Consider the following 27,947-nt stretch of genomic DNA (forward strand, 5'->3'; position numbering starts at 1 on the left):
ACGTACAGAAAAGCTGGGAGTCAGAAGACTAAAACTGGCAGTGCCATTCCAAGCATTATTGGGGGTTTGCTCATCCCTACTGCCCAGTCCTTGCTTATCCCTGTTGTGTAGGTAGATGTGTTAGACTGCTGATGCCTGGTATCGTTAAACATTTTAATCACAGTTAAATCCCTTTGCTCACCACACAATGATCTGGCCAAAATTTAGTAGATGATCGTTTGCTTTATAGGAAGAAAAGCTGCTGTTTGTTCTCTTAGCCATTAAATTTATCGTTATAAATGAACAAGCTGGATTTACATACCAGTTCTTTCGTGACTTACCTTGGTGGTCCTACTGGTACAGTCATCTTTCCCCTTGAGCACACTGCATTCACTCTGATATGGTACCTTGTAACACTTCTTGGCAGCTAGTCAGCCAACTTCTCTGGTGACACCTTCCACCACGACATGCAACTCTTTATGCCTTCTTTGTTCAGATGGCTTGTGCAAACATTTTTCCTCAGGCTTCTAAAAATGTTAATATTTAAATGAGAAGCCTGCGCACCGCGGCATGTGGGATCTTCCCAGACCAGGGCTCAAACCCATGTCCCCTGCACTGGCAGGCGGATTCTTAACCACTGCGCCACCAGGGAAGCCCAACATACATGTTTTAATAGTTACTTTTAGTCCATTTTTATAAACCTGTAGAACTTAATTACAGCTATGCTACATTTATTTTGGATATTTTTCTTGTTTAGGGATTTGTTTTGAAGAAGAAGAGTATTATGCATTTCCATGTTATTGTACAATTAATTTATAGAGTTGGTTTCTTTGAAATACATTCTTGCCTAGTTGTAACAACCCTCCTCTTTCCCAAATTAATTTCTACAAAATTGGTTCATGCCAAAGGTTTCTCTTATTAAGTATTTGCTATTAAATATGACTGTTTTTCTTTTAAATAGTTTTATTTTAAAGGCAGTACCATTACCCAACAAAACCTCCTACCCTTCCCCAAATGTAAATTCTGTCTGTTCAGCAGCATCCAAAGCCCTGCATTGTTTTTTGTTGGAAGTGTGAGCTGAAGGGGACAGACATTCCTACTCCTTAGCGGAAGCACTAAGCTGCAATCTGCCCTTGTTGTGTTATTAATGGCACAATGTTTTCATGTTGTAGATGGCTGAGTGCTAGCAAGGAAAATTCAGGACCATGATGGCTCAGTTTCCCACAGCTATGAATGGTAAGTAGCTTGCTTGTGGCAAGAGAAAGAGGTTATGAGATTTCTTTTCTTTGGTAGAGGTTATAAAATATCCATTTAGATATTTTTCCTTAAACTTATAAATGAAAAACTTAAAGTATTCTTGTTGAAAGTATTTAGATAGTTTATTTCAGAACATTGCATGTATCTTCTATTAGAATATTATGCAGTAAATCCTATGGCTCAGTATAAGCATGTTCTGTAGTATCATCTGGAATGTGGTGCTTGCCTTTGAGCAGTTAAGGATAACCTAAACAAACATTGTGTTTAATGCATAAAACTGGAGGACAAAAAGCTTAGTGCCGTAAGTGGAGAATATTAAAGGTGTTTTTGATAGCATGAGATGACTGTAAACTGATTAAACCAGTAAATATTCAATTATTAATATGCATATAAAATTGGTTCATTTTCCCTTTTATAAAGGATTATGCATGCCTATACCCAATTGTTTAATAGGAAACATATTAGAGGAAAATGTTTAGGTAATTTCAATAATAAAAAGTTTTTAAAGATTTTTTTTTCTGATTCTAGCTTTATTTCCCAGATACACGTTAATTACCCTTAATAGGTCTTGTTACTGTGTATGTTATTTATAATTGAGAAAATGCTTTTTTTTGAGATACGCGGGCCTCTCACTGTTGTGGCCTCTCCCGTTGCGGAGCACAGGCTCCGGACGCGCAGGCTCAGCAGCCATGGCTCACAGGCCCAGCCGCTCCGCGGCATGTGGGATCTTCCCAGACCGGGGCACGAACCCGTCCCCTGCATCGGCAGGCGGACTGTCAACCACTGTGCCACCAGAGAAGCCCGAGAAAATGCATTATATTTTTTAAATCACTATACAAATCAAAGATGCTGAGTTCTTAATTTTGAGGTAAATTTTATTAGCTAATTAAAAATATAAAGAAATAGAGGGTCCAGTCAATAATTCTTTAACCCTTGAATTGAAAACCATAATAGTAAAGAACACTAGAAAGAAAAAAAGAGGAAAAAATCGCCAATAATTCCACCACCTTCACAAAGGGATTGTGTTAATGTTACCATCTAGTATTTGATCAATTATATTAAAAAAAGAAAAAGTGTTCTCACTCATAGGGCCAGATCAGTACATTGTTTTTTTGTTGCTGTTTTTAAAAATTAATTTATTTATTTTTGGCATTGCTGGGTCTTCATTGTGGTGTGCAGGCTTCTCATTGTGGTGGCTTTTCTTGTTGCGGAATACGGGCTCTAGGCGAGCAGACTTCGGTAGTTGTGGCATGTGGGCTCAGTAGTTGTAGCTCGTGGGCTCTAGAACACAGGCTCAGTAGTGTGGCGCACGGGCTTAGTTGCTCTGCGGCACGTGGGATCTTCCTGGACCAGGGCTCGAACCCATGTTCCCTGCACCGGCAGGCGGATTCTTAACCACTGTGCCACCAGGGAAGCCCAAATCAGTACATTGTTAGTAAAGAAAATATATGTTGTATATCTAAAGTTTTAAGACTCAGGATTGACCTTGTGAGATTTAGAAAAGCTTTAGAAAAATGAATTATTTGCATAAAAAGTAAAAATAAATTCAGATGTGTGATAGGATTCTGTCATTTAAGGATGGACTTGAGATAAGGGTTTTGTTGTTTTTTGCCTTTTCAAATGTGAGCCTTTCTCCTTCTCTAGAAATGGTATGGGATTATAATTATTTGAGGCCATGGATAATTTTTTGAAATTAATTTTTTTTCCATAATGAGTGATAAATGTAAATTTAGAGTCAGGGTAATAATTGTAGTAGTAATGTGCTCCACTCAAATTTGAGGGTTTCTGTACCCCATACAAAGGAGTTTGCTGTAAACACATTGTTTAGTTATAAACTTCAACCAACATGTTAAGCAGGTTTATAAACAAAATGAGCATGAAAGAAATCAGTACACACCTGGTCTTTCTTCATTTTTTTTTTTTTTTCCATTCTCTGAACATTTACGGATCACTTTGTAGCTCATTGCATTATACATAAAATATTGGAAACAAACGATGTTCAATAACAAAAAAAAAGATTACTTGAATAATTGTCTAAAATGTTGTAAAGTTAATTTAGGAGTAGTATATAGGAATAAAGATAGTAATTTTTCTTAACTTTTTTTTTGAATTTTATTTTTTTATACAACACTTTCTTATTAGTTATCCATTTTATACATATTAGTGTATGTATGTCAATCCCAATCTCCCAGTTCATCCCACCACCACCCCCCTGCCACTTTCCCCCCTTGTTGTCCATATGTTTGTTCTCTATGTCTGTGTCTCTATTTCTGCCCTGCAAACCGGTTCACCTGTACCATTTTTCTATGTTCCAGATATATGCGTTAATATACGATATTTGTTTTTCTCTTTCTGACTGACTTCACTCTGTATGACAGTCTCTAGATCCATCCACGTCTCTATAAATGACCCAATTTCATTCCTTTTTATGGCTGAGTAATATTCCATTGTATATATGTACCACATCTTCTTTATCCATTCATCTGTTGATGGGCATTTAGGTTGCTTCCATGACCTGGCTATTGTAAATAGTGCTGCAGTGAACATTGGGGTGCATGTGTCTTTTTGAATTATGGTTTTCTCTGGGTACATGCCCAGTAATGGGGTTGCTGGGTCATATGGTAATTCTATTTTTAGTTTTTTAAGGAACCTGCATACTGTTCTGCATAGTGGCTGTATCAATTTACATTCCCACCAACAGTGCAAGAGGGTTCCCTTTTCTCCACACCCTCTCCAGCATTTGTTGTTTGTAGATTTTCTGAAGATGCCCATTCTAATGGTGTAAGGTGATACCTCATTGTAGTTTTGATTTGCATTTCTCTAATAATTAGTGATGTTGAGCAGCTTTTCATATGCTTCTTGGCCATCTGTATGTCTTCTTTGGAGAAGTGTCTATTTAGGTCTTCTGCCCATTTTTGGATTGGGTTGTTTGTTTATTTAATATTGAGCTGCATGAGCTGTTTATATATTTTGGAGATTAATTCTTTGTCCGTTGATTCGTTCGCAAATATTTTTTCCCATTCTGAGGGTTGTCTTTTTGTCTTGTTTGTAGTTTCCTTTGCTCTGCAAAAGCTTTTAAGTTTCATTAGGTCCCATTTGTTTATTTTTGTTTTTATTTCCATTACTCTAGGAGGTGGATCAAAAAAGATCTTGCTGTGATTTATGTCAAAGAGTGTTCTTCCTATGTTTTCCTCTAAGAGTTTTATAGTGTCTGGCCTTACATTTAGGTCTCTAATCCATTTTGAGTTTATTTTTGTGTATGGTGTTAGGGAGTGTTCTAATTTCATTCATTTACATGTAGCTGTCCAGTTTTCCCAGCACCAATTATTGAACAGACTGTCTTTTCTCCATTGTATATCCTTGCCTCCTTTGTCCTAGATTAGTTGACCATAGGTGTGTGGGTTTATCTCTGGGCTTTCTGTCCTGTTCCATTGATCTACATTTCTGGTCTTGTGCCAGTACCATATTGTCTTGATTACTGTAGCTTTGTAGTATAGTCTGAAGTCAGGGAGTCTGATTGCTTCAGCTCCGTTTTTTTTCCTCAAGACTGCTTTGGCAATACAGGGTCTTTGTGTCTCCATACAAATTTTAAGATTTTTTGTTCTATTTCTGTAAAAAATGCCATTGGAAATTTGATAGGGATTGCATTGAATCTGTAGATTGCTTTGGGTAGTATAGTCATTTTCACAATATTGATTCTTATAATCCAAGAACATGGTATATCTCTCCATCTGTTTGTATCATCTTTAATTTCTTTCATCAATGTCTTATAGTTTTCTGCATACAGGTCTTTTGTCTCCCTAGGTAGGTTTATTCTTAGGTATTTTATTCTTTTTTGTTGCAATGTTAAATGGGAGTGTTTCCTTAATTTCTCTTTCAGATTTTCCATCATTAGTATATAGGAAAGCAAGAGATTTCTGTGCATTAATTTTGTATCCTGCAACTTTACCAAATTCATTGATTAGCTCTAGTAGTTTTCTGGTAGCATCTTTAGGATTCTCTACGTAGAGTATCATGTCATCTGCAGACAGTGACGGTTTTACATCTTCTTTTCCAATTTGTATTCCTTTTATTTCTTTTTCTTCTCTGATTGCTGTGGCTAGGACTTCCAAAACTGTGTTGAATAATAGTGGCAAGTGTGGACATCTTGTCTTGTTCCTGATCTTAGAGGAAATGCTTTCAGTTTTTCACCGTTGAGAATGATGTTTGATGTGGATTTGTTGTATATGGCCTTTATTATGTTGAGGTAGGTTCCCTCTATGCCCACTTTCTGGAGAGTTTTTATCATAAATGGGTGTTGAATTTTGTCAAAAGCTTTTTCTGCATCTATTGAGATGATCATATGGTTTTTATTCTTCAATTTGTTAACTTGGTGTATCACGTTGAGTGATTTGTGTATATTGAAGAATCCTTGCATCCCTGGGATAAATCCCACTTGATCATGGTGTATGATCCTTTTAATGTGTTATTGGACTGTGTTTGCTAGTATTTTTTTTGTGTGTGTGGTACGTGGGCCTCTCACTGTTGGGGCCTCTCCCGTTGCGGAGCACAGGCTCCGGACGTGCAGGCTCAGCGGCCATGGCTCACAGGCCCAGCCGCTCAGTGGCATGTGGGGTCTTCCCCGACCGGGGCACGAACCCGCGTCCCCTGCATCGGCAGGCGGACTCTCAACCACTGTGCCACCAGTGAAGCCCTGTTTGCTAGTATTTTGTTGAGGATTTTTGCATCTATATTCTTCAGTGATATTGGTCTGTAATTTTCTTTTTTTGTAGTATCTTTATCTGGTTTTGGTATCAGGGTGATGGTGGCCTCATAGAATGAGTTTGGGAGTGTTCCTTCCTCTGCAATTTTTGGAAGAGTTTGAGAAGGATGGATGTTAGCTCTTCTCTAAATGTTTGATAGAATTCACCTGCGAAACCATCTGGTCCTGGACGTTTGTTTGTTGGAAGATTTTTAATCACAGTTTCAATTTCAATACTTGTGATTGGTTTGTTCATATTTTCTATTTCTTCCTGCTTCAGTCTTGGAAGGTTAGACCTTTCTAAGAATTTGTCTGTTTCTTCCAGGTTGTCCATTTTATTGGCAGAGTTGCTTGTAGTAGTCTCTTAGGATGCTTTGTATTTCTGTGGTGTCTGTTGTAACTTCTCCTTTTTCATTTCTAATTTTATTGACTTGAGTCCTCTCCCTCTTTTTCTTGATGAGTCTGGCTAATGGTTTATCAATTTTGTTTATCTTCTCACAGAACCAGCTTTTAGTTTTCTTGATCTTTGCTATTGTTTTCTTTGTTTCTATTTCATTTATTTCTGCTCTGATCTCTATGATTTCTTTCCTTCTGCTAACTTTGGGTTTTGTTTGTTCTTCTTTCTCTAGTTCCTTTAGGTGTAAGTTTAGATTGTTTATTTGAGATTTTTCTTGTTTCTTGAGGTAGGCTTGTATTGCTTTAAACTTCCCTCTCAGAACTACTTTTGCTGCATCCCATAGGTTTTGGATGGCCGTGTTTTCGTTGTAATTTGTCTCTAGGTATTTTTTGATTTCCTCTTTGATTTTTTCAGTGATCTCTTGGTTATTTAGTAACGTATTGTTTAGCCTCCATGTGTTTGTGTTTTTTACATTTTTTTCCCTGTAATTGATTTCTAATCTCATAGCACTGTGGTCAGAAAAGATGCTTGATATGATTTCAGTTTTCTTAAATTTACTGAGGCTTGATTTGTGACCCAAGATGTGATCTTTCCTGGAGAATGTTCCATGTGCATTTGAGAAGAAAGTGTAATCTGCTGTTTTTTGATGGAATGCCCTATAAATATCAATTATATCTATCTGGCCTGTTGCGTCATTTAAAGCTTATGTTTCCTTATTAATTTTCTGTTTGGAAGATCTGTCCATTGGTGTAAGTGAGGTGTTGAAGTCCCCCACTATTGCTGTGTGACTGTCGATTTCCTCTTTTATAGCTGTTAGCTGTTGCCTTATGTATTGAGGTGTTCCTATGTTGAGTGCATATATATTTATAATTGTTATATCTTCTTCTTGGATTGATCCCTTGATCATTATGTAGTGTCCTTCCTTGTCTCTTGTAACATTCTTTATTTTAAAGTCTATTTTATCTGCTATGAGTATTGCTACTCCAGCTTTCTTTTGATTTCCATTTGCATGGAATATCTTTTTCCATCCCCTCACTTTCAGTCTGTATGTGTCCCTAGGTCTGAAGTGGGTCTCTTGTAGACAACATATATATGGGTCTTGTTTTTGTATCCATTCAGCAAGCCTGTGTCTTTTGGTTGGAGCATTTAGTCCATTCACGTTTAAGGTAATTATCGATATGTATGTTCCTGTTACCATTTTCTTAATTGTTATGGATTTGTTTTTGTAGGTCCTTTTCTTCTCTTGTGTTTCCCACTTAGAGCAGTTCCTTTATCATTTGTTGTAGAGCTGGTTTGGTGGTGCTGAATTCTCTTAGCTTTTGCTTGTCTGTAAAGCTTTTGATTTCTCCATTGAATCTGAATGGGGTCCTTGCCGCATAGTGTAATCTTGGTTGTAGTTTCTTCCCTTTCTTCACTTTAAATATATTATGTCACTCCCTTCTGGCTTGTAGAGTTTCTGCTGAGAAATCAGCTGTTAACCTTATGGGAGTTCCCTTGTTTGTTGTCATTTTTCCCTTGTTGCTTTCAATAATTTTTTTTGTCTTTAATTTTTGTCAGTTTGATTACTCTGTATCTCAGCATGTTTCTCCTTGGGTTTATCCTGCCTGTGACTCTCTGCACTTCCTCGACTTGGGTGGCTATTTCCTTTCCCAAGTTAGGGAAGTTTTCGACTCTAATCTCTTCCAGTATTTTCTCCGGTCCTTTCTCTCTCTCTTCTCCTTCTGGGCCCCATATAATGCTAATATTGTTGCATTTAGTGTTGTCCCAGAGGTCTCTTAGGCTGTCTTCATTTCTTTTCATTCTTTTTTCTTTATTCTGTTCTGTGGCAGTGAATTCCACCATTCTGTCTTCCAGGTCACTTATCTGTTCTTCTGCCTCAGTTTTGCTGCTATTGATTCCTTCTAGTGTATTTTTCATTTGAGTTATTGTATTGTTCATCTCTGTTTGTTTGTTCTTTAATTCTTCTATGTGTTCATTAATTCTTCTAGGTCTTTGTTAAACACTTCTTGCATCTTCTCGATCTTTGCCTCCATTCTTTTTCCGAGGTCTTGGATCATCTTCACTGTCGTTATTCTGAAATCTTTTTCTGGAAGGTTGCCTATCTCCACTTCATTTATTTGTTTTTCTGGGGTTTTATCTTGTTCCTTCCTCTGGTACAAAGTTCTGCCTTTTTGTCTTGTCTGTCTTTCTGTGAATGTGGTTTTCCTTCCACAGGCTGCAGAATTGTCAGTTTTTTTAAACTTCTGAAGAATTGACAGCTAATGCAGACTGTAGTACTTAGGAGGTACTTATCCTCCTACTTAGTTTATAAAATAGCTGAAGATTGAAGATAATCTTGTATATATCTAATTTATGTCCAATTCAGGGTTTAAGATCTTATTGAAATAAGCATCCATGTATAGCAGAGAACCTTCAAAAGCAGTGTTTGCTCCTTTAGTAAATTCTCAGTTATTGATTGGGTTAAAATTTTTTCATGCCCAATACCATTGGAACTTGTCTCTAAGTGCCCTCCCTACACCAAGCTGTTTGTCTAAATACTTCTGACATAGTCTTCAGATTTTGCCATGTCTACTTTATCATCCTGAGACTAACCACAGACATATTAGACTTTTTTGGTTCTTAGAGCTGTGTTGTCTAATATAGTAGCCATTAGCTACATGTGGCTGTTTAAATTTATATTTAAATTAATTAAAATTAAATTTAAATTAAGAAAAGTTAAGTAAAGTAAAAAATTCAGTTCCTCAGTCACACAGCCACATTTCAAGTGCTCAAAGCCATGTATGGCTAGTGACTACTGTATTGGACAATGCACATACATCTCAGAAAGCTCTGTTGAACAGATGTTCTTTTCTTAGTCTGTTTGCTTCGCCTCCCATCTCCTTAACAAAACTAAAAAAGATCATTGCATTGTATTTTTAACCACTTGTGATTTTTACTTCTGATGTCTTCTGCACCAGCAGAATCATCCTTTCCAAAGCCTTCCTTAATCATGGTAGGTTTGCTTTCTGCTTTTCAAAAATTTAATGAAATTTTAAATACACAGGGCATGATATATGAGCCATAAGGTGATAGGCAAGAGGCCACTTCAGATACATGTTGCTACCAGTTGATATTGTAGTGTAATGTGGCTTGTTTCAGCCTCAAAATTGTGGGGGTACTAAAGACTGTTTATGTGAGTATGAAGTGCTGAAGCCCATGACAGTGGCTCTGTCTAAAATGTGGAAGAGAGAAGGGAGAAGGAGAGAAAAGGAACAGCTAGTGGCTTTAGGAGGGAAAAAATACCACTTTTAACTTTAGAGCTTTATTACCTTTTTAGAATTTTAGAGCTTGTTACTGTTTTCAACTGTGTAGTTAAGAAATTTTTGTTGAGCATTGGACCTGTAGAATCAGCTGTAGTGTTGTACTGCACATATAACCCAAGCATTTATTACTCAGGTCCCTACAGTTGAGACTTTAGTTCTATCTAGACCAGTATTCCAGTTGTGTTTTAGAGATTTAAGTTAGTACTGGGTCAACATATATCATTTGACTATTACTTTGAATTGGAGAAATGTACCAATGAAGACTATTTCTGATATCATTTAATTTTTATAGCATACAAGTGGGATATAACCTTTCTGAATCATGTATGTTCAGAACTATGTGTTAGAATACTGCTGTTCCACTACCCAGCTATGCAGCTTAACCATGTGGAACTTATTTGTGTGTGTGTGTATGAACATATCTATATGTATGTATATCTATATATGTAAAACAGGGATGACACTACTTACTGCATGGGATCTAGCATACTATGGATGTCCTGTAAATGTGTATTTTTCCTGCTACATAGACAATAAGAACATATTTGACAGAGCCAGTAGATGAGACTAAGCAACAGAAATCTTTATGAAAATACCACATTCTCAATTTAGTGATGAATTGGGGGGCAGTGGATAGAATTGTAATAGATTTCTTTTTTTTTTTTTTTTTTTTTTTTTTTTTTTTTTTTGTGGTACGCGGGCCTCTCACTGTTGTGGCCTCTCCCGTTGCGGAGCACAGGCTCCGGATGCGCAGGCTCAGCAGCCATGGCTCACGGGCCCAGCCGCTCCGCGGCATATGGGATCCTCCCAGACCGGGGCACGAACCCGTATCCCCTGCATCGGCAGGCGGACTCTCAACCACTGCGCCACCAGGGAGGCCCTGTAATAGATTTCTAAAGTGATCATCAGACAATGTGAAAGATTTTAGATTTTCAAGGACATATTGAAAACATCAACCTCAAAACTTAGGTTTTCCTGCCTTTCTATAAGACTTATGAATAAATGTAGATTAACCTTAGGATATATTTTACTTGAAGTTCAAAATAATAGACTGTTGGCTCTTTAAAAGGTTCTGTTAGTATATATTCTAAATAAGAAAGCTAGAATTGGATCAACTATTTTAAAATTGGCTTGGAATTACATATATTTCATAGTTTTCTTATTTCTATGTGACTTTTCCTTTCTGTAAAATTCTAGTGCATTAATAACTTATGTTTTAATATGGTCATTTTTGGGGAAGTGTTCAGATTTGAAGATTATTTGAATACTACTTAAAAGTTATTCCTTCTCATATGACTTAGAACATTTTTATTCTGTTAGTAACATTAATCATGATAATATTTAATCATGATTGTTGTGTGTGACTCTCTTGGCTGGTGGTGTCCCTTAAATATTAGAAAGTCTCTGAGCTCATTTAAGGGGTTCATTTTATTTCTGTACCACTCGTCCTTACACACATTGGTGCCCTATAAATGTTTGTTGAATGAATGTACAATATATTGTAGGTGTCAGGGTTGCTGGTTGGACTCATGAAGAACTAAGCAGTAAGCATTATCAGATAGGGTGAGTTGGCCACTGCAAAAACAGGTACCCAAAGAAAGGTGAGGAGATAGTAGTATATAAGAAAGTGTTATAATGTGATAAGGATTGACACAGATTCCCTTCTGCTGAAACAGACTTCTCTGTAGTCTTAGGATAGCACTCTGTCACTGCCTGGGGATGATGTATGTTAGAGCAGCTCAAGCTTCCCCAACCAGACTGTTCAGACTTAAAATAGTCGTAAGGTTTCTGACTAAAAAGCCTCACTTTCAGTATTTTCTGGCAAGAGTACCTTTATCACAAGAAGAGCCTGAGAAAGATTTTAATGCTCTGCCTTCTCCTTAATTATGTTGTTCCCTGGGATTGGGTTGAGTAAGGAAACTAATTTATTTAGCACTCTCCATGTGACAGGCACGTGTTAGATGCTTTATATTTTTGTTTTAAGTTGGGTTTATTGAGATATAATTCACCCCTTTTAAATACAGTTTGGTGAGTTTTGACAAATGTATATAGCCATGTAAATTGGGATATGGAACATTTCCAGCACCTAAAATTTTCCTTTGTCCCTTCACCTTACCCTTAGCCACTGGCAACCACTGATCAGATTTCTGTCTCTATAGTTTTGTCTTTCCAGAATATTATATAAATGAAATACACAATAGGTAGCCTTTTGTATCTTTGTGGCTTCTTTCACTTAACAGAATACTTTTGTGATTCATCCATGGCGTTGCATATATTTCTCTTTCTTGCCAAGTAGTATTCCATTGTATAAGTGTGTACCACAATTTGTTTACCCATTCATCTGCAAAAGGCATTTGGGTTACTTCCAGGTTTTGGAACTTTAGACATAATGTCTAAACCTGCTATAACCATCAGATGACAGATTTTTATCTGGAAATAGGTCTTTATTTCTCTTGAGTAAATCCCCAAGGGTTATTATTGGGGTGTTATTTTGGTAAATGTATATTTAACTTCATAAGAAGTTGCCAGACTTTTCCAAATTATCTCTTTGCCTTCCCACCAGCAATGTGTGAGAGTTTTGGTTGCCCAGCATCTTTGCCAGCATTTTTTTTTTTAATTCCAGACATTCTAATAGGCATGTAGTGATATCTTATTGTGGTTTTTGTATTCACTTCCCTGATGATCAGTGTCATTGAACATCTTGTCATATGCTTATTTGCCATCTGTGTATCTTTGATGTGTCTATTCAGATTTTTTTGCCCATTTTTAAAAGCAGGGATTGTCTTCTTATTGAGTTGAATCTGTAGTTCTCTAGATATGCTGCATATATGTCCTTTATCACATATGTTTTGCAGATATTTCCTCCTAGTCTGTAGCTTGTCTTTTCATTTTCTTAATACTGTCTTTATGAGAGCAGAGGTTTTAGATTTTGATGAAGTTCAATTTATCGAAAAATTTTTAATGGTTTGTGCCATTTGTGTCCTAAAACGTCTTGCCTTAACCAAAGTCACAGAGATTTTCTTCTTTGCTTTCTTCAGGAAGTTGCATAATTTAGCCCTTACATGTACATTAGATATGATCCATTTAGAGTTAATTTTTGTATATGGTACAAGTTTGAGATTCTTTTTTTTTAATATGGATGTCCAGTTCTTTAAGCACAATTTGTTAAAAGACTATTCTTTCCCCAGTGAATTATCTTGATATTTTTGTTGAAGTCAACTGACAACATATTTGTAGGTCTATTTCTTTTTAATTATCATCAAGGTGCAGATTAAGACCCTTAATTAAGCCTGCATGGATTCTAATCCCGCCTTTAACATTTGCTGACTTTGTTACCTTGGACAAATTATTTAATCTCGCCATGCCTCTGTTTTCTCCTCTGAAAAACAGTGATAGTAATAATAGTTACCTCATAGAATTCTTGTGAGACTTAATAGAAACAATACATGTAAAACTCTTAGAAAAGTACCTGACACATGGTAAGTTTTGTTAAATGTTAGCTATTGTTATTTTGTCAGTCTAATAGATAAAAAGTGATATTTAGTGTTTTTTAGTGTGGATATGTTACATATTACGTGTAATATTTACGACAACCCTGAGGAGTTAGGTAATACTCTTGTTTATAGAGGTGGCAATCAAGGTACAGAGAATGTGAGCATCTTATCTATATACATTGGGAGACAGTGTAGTGTAGAGAGTTCAGGCTACCTAGGTTCTAATCTCAGTTCTGCCACTTGTTAGTTGTGTGACCTTGAGCAAGTTACTTTACCATGTTGAGTTTTGGTTTCCTCATCTGTAAAATGGGGGTAATAGTGCAGTACCTATGTATAAGGTAGTGGTGGTAGTCAGTGAGTTACTGTCTTTGAAGTCCCTGACCGATAGGGCTCAATAAAGGTGAGTTGCTTCCATCTTTGTAATCCTTTTTGTTGTGGTCATTATTTTTTTTAGCATCAGCATCATTTTTCCAAAGTCATACAGTATTAAATCAGTTCTGTAGCCACACTACTTGCCTTCCTAGTCACAGGAATCATGATTGGTTAATTTATTTATTTTATGATAAACTAATAAAGTAGGTTTTTTTTTTACCATTGTATGGTATTTATTTAACAAGTGTATAGGGGGCTTCCCTGGTGGCGCAGTGGTTGAGAGTCCGCCTGCCGATGCAGGGGACACGGGTTCGTGCCCCGGCTCGGGAAGATCCCACATGCCACGGAGCGGCTAGGCCCGTGAGCCATGGCCGCTGAGCCTGCGCGTCCAGAGCCTCTGCTCCGTAAAGGGAGAGGCCGCAACAGTGAGAGGCCCGCATACCGCAAAAAAAAAAAAAAAAAAAAAAAAGTGTGTAGGTTTAGCTATTTTAGGTCTTTAGTTCTTCAGTACATCTGTTCTTTCCTTCCTCCCTCCCTCCCTTCCTCCCCCCACCACCAACCCCACCCCTAGTGCAAGGCTTATGGGATCTTAGTTCCCGGACCAAGGATTGAACCTGGGCCACCGCAGTGAAAGCACCAAGTCCTAACCACTGGACTGTGAGGACATTCCCTGTTTCTTTATTTTTAACTCTAATCTTAAATCTTGTCTTTAAGAGAGGATGTTTATAGATTTTTTTAAAAAATCCAGTCATTTAAGGCTTAGAAATACTAAATCCATCTAGTGTTTAAAATTATAGTGGGCACCTATATTTCAGTGATATGCATTCCTGTAAACAACTTTGTAAGGCAGATTTTTATGGACTCTAGTCAGCAAATATGTGTGAGTTTACCTACCTAAACATATTTGGTTTCTTATTGGTAGAAGCTGAGTAAACTGAAAAGGTAATCAGAAATGAAGTATAGATGATTATTAGCCATGTTGAATATATAACTTTAAAGACCTCCACAGAAAGCTGATATAACTATATGTGAAGGATAGACAACAGAAATATTTGTAAATGACTCTTGTCTTTCCCCAAGCCCTGATCTTGCCTCTCTGCTTTTTCTCTACTCCAATTTTTTCAGACATTTATTCCTCAATCATTTTTAAGTGTTTGTGCTGGGTACTCTGCCAATTCCGAGCATAGAAAGATAAACACACGAAGCTCTTGTCCTCCAAGGGCTCATAGTCTGGTAGAACAGATGGATAGAAAACAATTACAGAACCTTTTTAAGTGCTCTATAGAAGCATGGAGAAGTCTCTTGAGAATCTAGAGGAGGAAGCAATTAATTTGACCTGCAGGTGTCAGGAACCTCCTGGAGAAAGTGACGCCTGCCCTGGACCTTGAAAGAGAAAGTTTGAAATGCAAGACGGTGATATGAATGGCAATCCAAGTAAAGGGAACACATGTCATGGGATGAGAAAGAGGATGTTATGTATATGGCGTTTGTAAGAATTTACTTTTCTGAGATAGGGATACACTACCAGCATTCTTGTTGTTCTTGGTTTTGTTTTGTATAGATTTCTTTCTTGTTAAATAGTAAATAATAGTATCACGATTTACATTTTTCTACATATTTTTTATATAATCAGTGTTCAAAAATTTTTTTTAATTTTTTTATTTTTGGCCATGCTGCACTGCTTGCAGGATCTTAGTTCCCCCACCAGGGATCAAACCTGGGCCCCCTGTGCTAGAAGCATGGAGTCCTAACCACTGGACCGCCAGGGAATTTCCCCCCCAATTTTTTAAGATACATTATTCCAAGGGAAAATTTGGTTGCTTTGACATGTAAAAGAGACACATATTTTTATATTCAAATGTCAATTTATATGTATCTCCTTTACATTTTGTTGCTGGTCTTTTTTTTTTTTTTTTTTTTTTTTTGTGGTACGCGGGCCTCTCACTGTTGTGGCCTCTCCTGTTGCGGAGCACAGGCTCCGGACGCGCAGGCTCAGCGGCCATGGCTCACAGGCCCAGCCGCTCCACAGCATGTGAGATCTTCCCAGACCAGGGCACGAACCTGTGTCCCCTGCATCGGCAGGCAGACTCTCAACCAATGCGCCACCAGGGAAGCCCCGCTGGTCATTTTTAAATTACAAAAATAATACTGCTAAAGTAAAATAAATATCAGAGTAGTCAGGGAGGCAATGTGGTGTAATAGTTAAGAGCAGAAGCTTTGGACTTATACTCTAAAGTATAGGAAGATTCTAGCTAAAAATTAAATCAGCTATATGGTGTTAGGCCAGTTATTTAACTTCCCTAGCTTTGTTTTTTTCGTCTGTAACTTGTGTAAACCTTGTTCATGGAACTGTTGTAAAAATTAAACGTAATATTAATATGCTTAGCATGGTTGCTGGTATAAAGTAATAGTAAATAGTAGTTGCTGCTTCTACTAAGTACTACTATTACTCTGCTAATGTTGTTGGACTTTAAAAGCAAATGATAAGAGAGGGAAGGTTGTTTCTCTGAGATGGTCAAGAGTTGAGAGAACAGTAGGGTAAAGGGGATTAAAAAAAGATCTGTGTATATCTCTGTGAGAAAAAGTAAGATGAGATTAACTCATCTTTTAACAGGATAGAATTGCAAGATGCCTGTGGCATCCTTAGGAGAAAGAGACCACATAATTCACTTTGACAGCCACCAGTTGTTGCCTTTGGACAGCATTATTTTCTAGTTGTCCTGAATTGGCCTAAAGGGTAGAGGTGGAGCAGAATATTCTGCGGAGTGATAGAAAGAAGAGGAGGCAAGGTGCAAACCTGGTTTGTATAGGACAGTGGTTCCCCACCCTGGCTGCACAAAAGAATCACCTGGAGAGCTTTTTAAAAATTGTGAAGCTTGTGCCTCATTCCCCAGAGATTCTGATTTACTTGGTCTGCTGGAATAGCTTTTTTTCTCCTAAAGCTCCCCAGGTGATTCAGCCAGGGGTTGCATCTCTGGTGGAGGACATTGGCTAGTCAAGTATTGCCTGCTACATACTTTATACTTTTGAAATCACCTTTACATACACCATTCTTACAACAACTCCTAGGTAAGGAAACAAAGGGTGAGGAAGTTTAAAGACCTGCTCAAGTCACAAAACTGGTTAGCACACAGGAGCAGAACCTCCACTGTGTTCCTTTATCCTCCACTGCTGTTTAGCTATGAAAGGAAGAGGGTGAAGATGTATTTGGGGGTAGTGAGTTGAGACTGGGTCTCATGTTCAGAGCAAATGGAAAGGATCATAAAATCGTTGTTTGTTTTTCATGGCTTGAGAGATCCTCAGACATTTTCAGATTTAGTAGACCATTGTCTGTTTTAACACCTCTGATAACAAAAGAGTAATTTCTGGTGGGGTTGATTCCCTCTTCATACAGTCCTAACTTTCTTCAAAATGGTGGTCCTTTTCCTAATTCATGTATGGAAAGCAAATAACTACTTCGTATTCTGCATAACAACTTGTAGAAACACTTACAGTTGCTACCATGTCTTCTTTAATGTTTTTTTTAACCTGAAGTATAGTTGATTTACAATGTTGTGATAGTTTCTGGTGTACAACAAAGTGATTCAGTTATACATATATATATATATACATATTCTTTTTCATTACGGTTTATTACAGAATATTGAATATAGTTCCCTGTGCTATACAGTAGGACCTTGTTGTTTATTTTATATATAATAATTTGTATCTGCTAATCCCAAACTCCTAATTTATCTCTCTCCCTTTGGTAACCATAAGTTTGTTTCCTGTTTCTGTTTCGTAAAAAAGTTCATTTGTGTCATATTTTAGATTCCACATATAAGTGATATCATATGGTATTTGTCTTTCTCTTTCTGACTTACTTCACTTAGTATGATCATCTCTAGGTCCATCCACGTTGCTGGCATTATTTCATTCTTTTTAATGGCTGAGTAGTATTCCCCTGTGTATACATACCACATCTTCTTTATCCATTCATGTGTCAGTGGACCTTTAGGTTGCTTCCATGTCTTGGCTGTTGTAAGTAGTGCTGCTATGAACATTGGGGTGCATGTATCTTTTCAAATTATAGTTTTATCTGGATATATGCCCAGGAGTGGGATTGCTGGATCATATGGCAACTGTATTTTCAGTTTTTTAAGGAACCTCCATATTGTTTTCCATAGTGGCTGCACTAATTTACATTCCTATCAAGAGTTTAGAAGGGTTCCCTTTTCTCCACATCCTCTCCAGCATTTATTTGTAGACTTAATGATGACCATTCTGACCAGTGTGAGGTGGTACCTCATTGTAGGTTTTTGATTTGCATTTCTCTAATAATTAGCAATGTTGAGCATCTTTTCATGTGCCTGTTGCCCATCTGTATGTCTTCTTTGGAGAAATGCCTATTTAGGTCTTCTGCCCATTTTTTGATTGGGTTATTTTTTATTACTGTATTGTATAAGCTGTTTGTATATTTTGGAAATTAAGCCCTTGTCATTCGTATCATTTGCAAATATTTTCTCCCAGTCCATAGGTTGTCTTTTCATTTTGTTTATGGTTTCCTTTGCTGTGCAAAAGCTTGTAAGTTTGACGAACTTATGGTTACCAGGGAGGATTGGTGGGAGGGAGGGATGGTTAGGGAATTTGGGATTGACATGTACACACTACTATATTTAAAATGGGTAACCAACAAGGACCTACTGTATAGCACAGGGAACTCTGCTCAATATTATGTAACAACCTAAATGAGAAAAGAATTTGCAGAAAATAGATACATGTATATGTATAACTGAATCTCTGTACTGTACACCTGAAACTAACACAACATTGTTAATCAACTATACTCCAATATAAAATAAAAAGTTTTTTAAAAAAGCTTATAAGCTTTTTTTCCCTGGTGGCGCAGTGGTTAAGAGTCTGCCTGCCGATGCAGGGGACACAGGTTCGTGCCCTGGTCCGGGAAGATCCCACATGCTGTGGAGCGGCTGGGCCCGTGAGCCATGGCCGCTGAGCCTGCACGTCCGGAGCCTGTGCACCGCAACGGGAGAGGCCACAACAGTGAGAGGCCCGCGTATCAGAAAAAAAAAAAAAAAAAAGCTTATAAGTTTGATTAGGTCCCATTTGTTTATTTTTGCTTTTACTTCTATTGCCTTGGGAGACTGACCTAAGAAAATACTGGTACAATTTATTTCAGAGAATGTTTTGCCTATGTTCTCTTCTAGGAGTTTTATGGTGGCATTTTATATTTAAGTATTTAAGCCATTTGGAGTTTATTTTTGTGTATGGTGTGAGGATGTGTTCTAACTTCATTGATTTACATGTGGCTGTCCAGCTTTCCCAGCACCACTTGCTGAAGAGACTTTCTTTTCTCCATTGTATATTCTTGCCTCCTTTGTCGAAGATTAATTGACCATAGGTGTGTGTCTATTTCTGGGCTCTCTATTCTGTTCTATTGATCCATATGTCTGTTTTTGTGCCAATACCACACTGTTTTGATTACTGTAGCTTTGTAGTGTTGTCCAAAGTCTGGGAGGGTTATGCCTCCAGCTTTGTTCTTTTTCCTCTGGATTGCTTTGACAATTCTGGGTATTTTATGGTTCCATATAAATTTTAGGATTATTGGGCTTCCCTGGTGGCGCAGTGGTTGAGAGTCCGCCTGCCGATGCAGGGGACACGAGTTCGTGCACTGGTTCGGGAAGATCCCACATGCCGCGGAGCGGCTGGGCCCGTGAGCCATGGCCGCTGAGCCTGCGCATCCGGAGCCTGTGCTCCGCAACGGGAGAGGCCACAACAGTGAGAGGCCCGCGTACAGCAAAAAAACAAAAAAAAAAACAAAAAAACAAAAAACAAAACAAAAAAAAAAATTTTAGGATTATTTATTCTAGTTCTGTGAAAAATGTCATGGGTAATTTGATCCCTATCACATAAATCTGTAGATGGCTTTGGGTAGTGTGGCCGTTTTAACAATGTTAATTCTTCCAATCTAAGAGCATGGCGTATCTTTCCATTTCTTTGAATCATCTTCAGTTTCCTTTATCAGTGTTTTAGTTCTCAGCATATAAGTCTTTCACCTCCTTGGTCAGGTTTATCCATAAGTATTTTTGTATTTTGGTGTGAGTTTTAAAAGGGGTATTTTTTTTTACTTTTTCTTCTTTAACCTTTGATTATTCAGGCTTAATATCTTTAGTTCCTTAATTGCCTCATAGAATATTTCTAGACCTCTCATACTACCTTCTTCTCTGGAGCTGCTTTGTTGTTCCTATTGAAATATGCACTCATAACTCAACACTAAGTCTTGTCTCAAGATAGTGATTTAATTCTATGTTATTGGCCTTTCTCTTCCTGGATCCTATTTAAATTATCAAAGAGAACATAAAAAAAAAAATCCAAGGTAGCTTTAGGAAATCGTGTCACCATTGGTGTACCAGAAACTTTGAAAATTTCTAGAAATTATGAAGCAGATTAGATTGGATTCAACATAGGCATAGGAGAGTCATGTTTGATAAATAAATGGACTGATGTTTTCAGTAGAGCTGTTGAGTAAAGGGGGCTGGAATGCAGGGTGGAACATGGGACTGATGGCAAATTGAAGGATTTCTATGACTCCAGTGAAGTTGGAGCAGTTCTCCACAGAATTTAACCTCAAACTTTATGGATGCAAACAGTACTCTAAGTAGGGCATTTGTTACAGAAATAAGATAAAATTTCAATGAACTACCGAAAGACAAGTGAGGGCCAGCATGTTGGTGTGGAATAACTGGGGGCCATAGACACAATGGGAGTTTATACTTACAAGCTGTTTCCTGTGGGCATTAACTGGGTGCTCATGAGAAAGATGGAGGCTGTGCAGGAGACCAGAAAGAGCCCCCACCTCAGTTTCAAGCAGCTGTAGGCAGACAGACATGAAGTACCATGCATTTCCTCACATCTTTTTTTCCTATTAAGTAAAAACCTTAAGCCACTGAGAGTGGGTCAGTAAAGACTCACCCCAAGGACACAGGCAGAGACACATTGCTGCTGGGGTAAGGGTAGAAGAAAACCCTGTCTATGCCTGAGTGTGGGGGAAGGAAACCTTGTGTCTAAGATTCTATACCAATACCAAGCAGAGGTATTACTCCTACTACTGCTGGTGGAGCAGCAGGAAAGTGCTTCCCAAGACCAATCACAGATACAAGGAGAAGTTTGGATGCCCCAGGGTGGAGGGGCAGGAACAGAGAAATCCATACCCCTGGGACTCAGGTGCACATGGCCTGCCTAAGACTGAGAGGGGATGAGGATCAGATGGTAGTGAAAGCCATCTGGTGGGGGATGGCAGACTCAGAGTCACATAAATTTTAAGGTGCTTCCAGCAGTTTAGGAGAGCCACACCAGCGCATTCTCCTTAGGGAAGAAGACGCCAGGGCCAGTTCTGAAAGAGAAAAGGTCATGCTTCTCCCACTCCCATACCTCTTGGGGTCTAAGGTATGTCTCTTCAGATGCCTGCTCGTTGCTGTCCGCTGCCAAAAGATCTCGGTGTTCCATTTAGCTATAACTTCACTATTTTCTAGTGATCTAGAAGTGTCAGGTGCAAGAGGGACAGGGACATTTTTGTAAACCCTAACCAGAATTAACTGTGACTCCTCTAGGTCCCTTTTTAGCTGAGCTGCCACCTGGAGGATGCACCAACCAGCTAAGAGGTGATGATGATCCCTTTCTTAGGGACAGCACATTCAGTGGCCAGACTGTCTTAGTTTAAGGAGTAAGGTGAACCAGGAGGAGGTTATGGAAGCAGAGTCAGACATCATCAATGCATTGTTGAACAGCTTTTCTGATAAATGATACATTAGCGTCAGTGCAAATAGTCCAGAAAGCTAAAAACATGACACAGATTACTTTCATGGGCCGCAATAGTATGGACATAGGGGGCTGATTGGTAACCTGAAAAAGTGTCAACAGCTTGAGGAACCACCAGTATAGCCCTAGGGGGAGATCAAAAGTTTGATGTAGTCCATCTGCCAAGAGCCAAAAAAAGGGCAATGCCCTGTGCAGTGAGACCGCCCAGACAGGAATCATTAAGTCTGGCATGCAGTGGTATCCTCTGCATCAGAAACACAGAGTCAGACTTAATCAGAAGCTTGATTTCAGTCTAAATTAGAGAATGGGCTCTTGCCATGGGTAGCTACATTAAGTGACCCAGACCATTCAATTAGCAATTAAAATTTGTTTTCAGTTTGCAGCCCCAAAGAGGCTACCTTTAATCTGTCAGTTGTAATTTTCCAAGTGGCAAACCAAACAGCTGGGCCACTGGCAACAGCCCAAGAATCTGAGTTCTGCCCACTGAAGAGAATGACTGTGCCTCCTTTTGGTTCTGCATAGCTCTGAGGCTGAACAGTCATGGCAGCCCAGTGGACCCTGTCAGCTTCAGCTTCTATAAACCATTAGTGAACCAGGCTGAGGCATTTCAGGGAACCTCATTGATTCAGTAGCTTTGCTTCAGACAGTGGAGTAGGAATAAAGTTTCCCCTCAGAGGATTGGCTGCCACTTTTTCATATAAAGCCAAAATGCCGTTGGGGCAAGGCTGTCCTGTATTCTTGAATATACCATTTCCATTTGGCAAGCAAGGCTTTTGGGGGTCCTTCTCACCTTGTTAGTTGTGGAATTTAAGTTTGACCCACCCCCAAATGGGACTATCAGGCCAGAGAGTCACTAGGCCTGTCTAGATTAAGCGTTCAGACCCAGCTGGAGGCTGTTTCCCTTTGCCAAAGGCTCCACTTAGCAGAATCATCAGTAACAAAGATTTGTGCTGTTTCCAGTACCCAGAGTCTAATTGTGTTGGGGTTCACCAGCTAGTCCTGCTGGTGGAGGTATTTAGTTTAGCCAGTAGTAGTATATCAGTGTTAATTTATGTGTTTTGACAAACGTGCTGTGGTTATGTAAATTGTTAACATGGTGGATATTGGATGAAGGATACACAGGAACTCCATACTATCTTTGCAACTTTCCTGTAAATCTAAAAGTATTTCAAATTGAAAAATTACTTTAAAAAGTACCAGATGGGGCTTCCCTGGTGGTGCAGTGGTTGAGAGTCCGCCTGCCGATGCAGGGGACATGGGTTCATTCCCCGGTCCGGGAAGATCCCACATGCCGCGGAGCAGCTAGGCCTGTGAGCCATGGCCGCTGAGCCTGTGCTCCGCAATGGCAGAGGCCACAACAGTGAGAGGCCCGCGTACCGCAAAAAAAAAAAAAAAAAAAAAAAGCACCAGATGGCACTCTGTAACTTCCAGTGTAAAGGTCAGATGAGGATGGTATTTAAGACCCCTTAAAGTTAATTCTTCCTACCTATTTCTTAACCACTTTCCCACACTCACGTGGTGCTTTAGCCATTAGTCTACTCAGTGCAGTTGCAGTGTCTTGAACATGCCTTGACTTCTCATGCTACGCCCTTTTTGTATGAAATGCCCTTATCACACCTCGTCACATGGCAAAATTAAAGCCAAGCTTCAAGGCTGTGCCTTGGTCTTACCTTTCCTGTTAGCTCATCATTGATGCTTCTAACTCAGTACTAGCACAGCTTTTTGTATGCATTTCTGCTTAGGATGCTTCACAGGTTAACATTGTAAATGCTGGTAGTCCTCTTCTAGAGTAAGAGTTCCTTGAGGATGGGAGTAATACTTTATTCATCTTTTCATTTCCAGTATTTAGCTTGTTGCCCACTTCCAGTGAGTCGTACACAGTAATTGTTCAAGTAGATGTTAATTGGGTGAGTGAGTGAAAAGCCTTAGGGCCATGCTATGTATGGTTATGATAGAGCTTTCCTTCTTGTGTCACTTCAGTATTAAGTACTGTCATTAAATGGATATTTGTGATTCTTGTTTACATTTTGGAATTGTATTTAAGTATTCTCGTGTATACACTATAAAATCTTTGTCTTTCATTTATGTTTTAGGAGGGCCAAACATGTGGGCTATTACCTCTGAAGAACGGACTAAGCATGACAAGCAGTTTGATAACCTCAAACCCTCAGGAGGTTACATAACAGGTTTGTGTTTATATTTTATTTGTAAATTATGCTCCTTTCCATGTAGTATCTTTTAATTAGTTTTAATTTGACTGCCATCAATTTTATTATTTAATGATAAAATTCCTATCAATCAGAATTCTAGAATTTTTTAAAAATGTGACTTTCTTATTTTACCCGGAACCATCTTAATTTTTTGTCTTTGAATTTGGCATAATAGAGGATCTTTTCCTGATCCTAAACTTTAATTGTCCAGTTTCACATTTTAACCTTATATCTGGAAAATTTTCCATTTATTTCTCAAGGTAGTTGAGACTTTTTTCCCTAAGCAAATTTATTAATGTGTTCTTAATATGTTGTGCCAGTTACTAGTATAATGATCAGTATTACTAAAACCTAGTAGAAATATATATATCAGATCAATTTTCCTGAAAATAATCTAGAATTTTTTTTTCTGGAATCTGTTTTCCCAACATTTAGCCCCCTGCCTTTGGGAGGCTTTATAAGCATTGATTGTTGATGCTATAGCCCTTGTTTTGCAAGAAGTCCCCCAGAACCAAAAGAGGATTAATTTAGGTGTGTCTTTCAAATTTTTTTCTATAAGTGAAACTTTCTTTTCTATGCTAAAGCACCTTAGGGCTTTATTTACAGTAGTAGTAAATAGAATGGCTAATATTTACCAAATCTGTACTGTATTTCAGATACTATACTAAATACACTATCTCCTTTAACCTTCACAACAAGCCTGTGACGTCTGTATTTAAAGATGATAGAACTGAGACTTTGAGGTGTTCTGTAACTTGCCTAAGAGATGGTTAGTGGTGATCTGGGCTTGGAAACCTTTCAGTCTGACTTTGGAGTCCATCCTCTTAAACATTATAGTTTAATGTTATTTGCACTTCTGTAATAAAAACTGCCTTACCTGGTATCCGGGTTGGGATTTGGTTACCCTACTTACAAGGTAATAATTTGGTCTGTTACTGTCTCATGGATGCTGGCAGAAGACCCAGAATTCCTGAGTCAGAGACCAAGGACACTCTTTCTAATGGCACAGCTGGTAGCATGAGCATCGGCATATTTCTGTCCATTTCCCTCGTCCCCTGAGTCATGTAGGGGCCATGCAGTGGGCCCAGAAGGATGCTGCACATGCAGTGGTTGTGTTATAGAAGAGGAACACTGGGCTTCAGGGAACCTACCATTTTTCAGCAAGCAGTAAGCAAGCTTATTCTTTGTCCCAGAGGGAAACATTACCTCATCCTTCAAGACTGCTCACTGCAAACCCAGTTCTGAGACGTGATCCAGGTGGAGAGCAATTAGGATTTTACGTTCTTGGCATACACAGCAGGACATATAGGACATATCAGACACCCATGAGGAGTATCTTTCCCAAACCTGGTATTTTTTAAATTAGAACTCGTCTAGGGAATAGTGTTTTTAACTGTAAATTTTATTAGATAGGCATATTATCAAATAAGACCCCAATTATGAGGAAAACCTAAGATGAATAATGTAATCTTTCATCACTGATTAATGCATATATAACTTCAGTTGTGACATTTTTGTTTTAAAACCTCTACGTCTTATTAAAGTAATATAAATAATTTTTCTTTAATAATTGGAATTAGGGACTTCCTTGGTGGCGCAGTGGTTAAGAATCCTCCTGCCAATGCCGGGGACATGGGTTCCAGCTCTGGTCTGGGAAGATCCCCCATGCCACGGAGCAACTAAGCCCGGGCACCACAACTACTGAGCCTCTGCTCTAGAGCCCACGCTCTAGAGCCCGCGCTCTAGGGCCCGCGTGCCGCAGTTACTGAGCCTGTGTGCCACAGTTACTGAAGCCTGCATGCCTAGAGCCCGTGCTCCACAATAAGAGAAGCCACCGCAATGAGAAGCCCGTGCGCCACAAAGAAGAGTAGCCCCCGCTCGCCGCAACTACAGAAAGCCCGTGCGCAGGAAAGAAGACCAACGCAGCTAATCAATCAACAATCAATTTATAAAAAATAATAATTGTAATTAAATCAACAACATTGTTATTATTGGCCATTATTATTATTCAGAGGCATCAAAGTAATTCCATTTACTAATATGCTGTTGATTTTTTTGTTTTTATTGTCTTCAGGTGATCAAGCACGTACCTTTTTCTTACAGTCAGGCCTGCCGGCTCCCATTTTAGCTGAAATATGGTAAAATGTTTTCTTTTGTAGATGAGCTTAACTTTCTGATAGTCTGACCTTGTTCTGTTTTTAATACTTAGTGTTAACATAAGGTTGTTTTTACTTGGAGTCTGTTGTTAATAGGAGTATTTCTGGGCTTCCCTGGTGGCACAGTGGTTGAGGGTCTGCCTGCCGATGCAGGGGACATGGGTTCGTGCCCCGGTCCGGGAAGATCCCACATGCCGCGGAGCGGCTGGGCCCGTGAGCCATGGCCGCTGAGCCTTCGCGTCTGGAGCCTGTGCTCCGCCGCAGTGGGAGAGGCCACAACAGTGAGAGGCCCGTGTACTGCAAATAAATAAATAAATAAATAAAATAACAGTATTTCTTCAGCTTTTTAGAAAATAAATTTTATTGAGCAAATGACTAAAAATCATTTGGGGTTTTGTTCTATAGGATAAATTTCTAATGTCCTTAGAATTTCTAAGGAAAGGAAATTTCTAAGTGTTTTTCTATTAAAAAAACACTTCTTTACAATTTGGCAAGAGTCTTGATCTTCATTCTGTTATTTTGTAGTTGTTTCATTTATTTCATCATCTATAAACCCCAAATTAGCCCTCCCTTCCCTTATTCCTACCTTAAAGAAGTTGTTCTTTATAATATCTAAGGTTTTGGTTTTTTAATGTATTTACAATAAATATCAACCCCTACTCCATCCTTCTTTCCATTCAGAATATTCCCGTGCCTGGCAGAGTGCCAGGCACATAGCAAGCATTCAGTAAATATTTGAACAAATGAATAAATTGTTTACAATGGTTATACTCTTGTATAATTTCTTTCCATCTGCACTGGTGGAATTCGTCCCAAAGGTATCTAGATGCTATATAGACTGACAGTATTTTATTAGATACTATCTTTGGTCAGTATATATTAATGTACAGGTTTTAGCTTTTTGTTATACACATACACATATTTAATTAAGTGATGATCTACATGTAAATGCTATGTCATTGTTTCCATTTTGTCATCCTCCTCAAAAGTAATGTTGACCCTGAATAACAGTCTCTCACCCTCCAAACTAAGTAGCAGATGCATTAGTTTGATCTGCTGTCAGGTTCTGTGAGGAGGGCCCTGTTCCATCCTGAATAAAAGAGTGACTTTGAGCTCTTAAAATCAGGGGAGCTCAATACATCAAAACAAAACAAAATAAAACAAATCTACCGCCCTCATTGTCCTTTTAGGGCTTTATCAGACCTGAACAAGGATGGGAAGATGGATCAGCAAGAGTTCTCCATAGCTATGAAACTCATCAAACTAAAGCTTCAAGGCCAACAGTTGCCCGTGGTTCTTCCCCCTATTATGAAACAACCTCCTATGTTCTCTCCATTAATTTCTGCTCGTTTTGGTATGTGTTTATTAATTTAATTAGATGCATTTGATAGTTAAACTTGATTCCTAGGCATAATATTTGAGAATCAGAAAAAGATTTGTTGGCATAAAATGACAGTCCCCAGACTCCAAGTTAACTTTCATGTCTGAGACTAGAAATGTTAAGTTCGCTGTCATAGCTAGGGAGTCCACGTGTCCCAATTTTCCAGGGACAGTTGTGATTATGCCTGTTGTCCTGGCATCTAGTCTGGTTAGTGTTCCCTTTCATAATTCCCAGTTGGATGATAAATTATGTGATCTGCTAGTTATAGCTGATCCTAAATACTATTCTTAATTAGTTTCCTCTATACTCTGTATGCATAACAAAAAATGTGAACAATTTAAACTCGAAATGGTTTGATTTGGGGGGGTAATTTCAAATTATACATAAATAGAAATTTCTTTAAAGGTTAATTAGCCAGCTAAATTTAGGGCTAAAAGTTGGAGACTTCGTGCTATTTAATTTGCATATTCATCAGAGGTAACTAGTTTTCTATTAATTTTGATTAGCTATTTTCCTATTATTTGTGAGAAGCACTCATTGGAACGGAACATTCAATTAGATATCTCTATGTATCTGAAACATGTTCTTTCACTCCAGATGTTAGACCTTAAAATACTAAATTCTTTCACTATTGCAGTGAATTCTAGAGATAATATCAAATCCTTGTGTAACCATATTTATATAGTGTACTTCATATTCTGCAGTGAGTAAACAAATGAGTCATCACTTTGTTCCTTTTAAAGAACTGTCCTTGAATCCATATGTATTGTGTTACGTATAAGAAAACTGAAACGTGTGGCATGCTTTCTTCTTGCACGTAGTATATGTGCATAAATGGTTCTC

General features: G+C 38.3%; 1 protein-coding gene across 2 annotated transcripts in view; it reads left to right on the top strand.

Annotated features, from left to right (window-relative positions):
* Positions 1-1,073: 1,073 nt before the first annotated feature.
* ITSN2 (intersectin 2) overlaps positions 1,074-27,947 on the top strand; it is a gene marked incomplete at its 3' end in the record, with an annotated part of 138,247 nt that continues 111,373 nt past the window's right edge. The window contains exons 1-4 of one of the 2 annotated variants that reach the window (XM_079721309.1): positions 1,074-1,215; positions 23,451-23,543; positions 25,642-25,705; positions 26,914-27,077. In XM_079721309.1, the coding sequence (XP_079577435.1) occupies positions 1,185-1,215; positions 23,451-23,543; positions 25,642-25,705; positions 26,914-27,077 (352 nt within the window). In that variant the 5' untranslated portion in view covers positions 1,074-1,184. The remainder of the gene's footprint in view (positions 1,216-23,450; positions 23,544-25,641; positions 25,706-26,913; positions 27,078-27,947) is intronic. The other variant, XM_079721310.1, reaches the window with a different exon arrangement.

The sequence above is a fragment of the Hyperoodon ampullatus genome, assembly GCF_949752795.1.
Source record: "Hyperoodon ampullatus genome assembly, chromosome: 15".
Lineage (NCBI taxonomy): Eukaryota > Metazoa > Chordata > Mammalia > Artiodactyla > Ziphiidae > Hyperoodon > Hyperoodon ampullatus.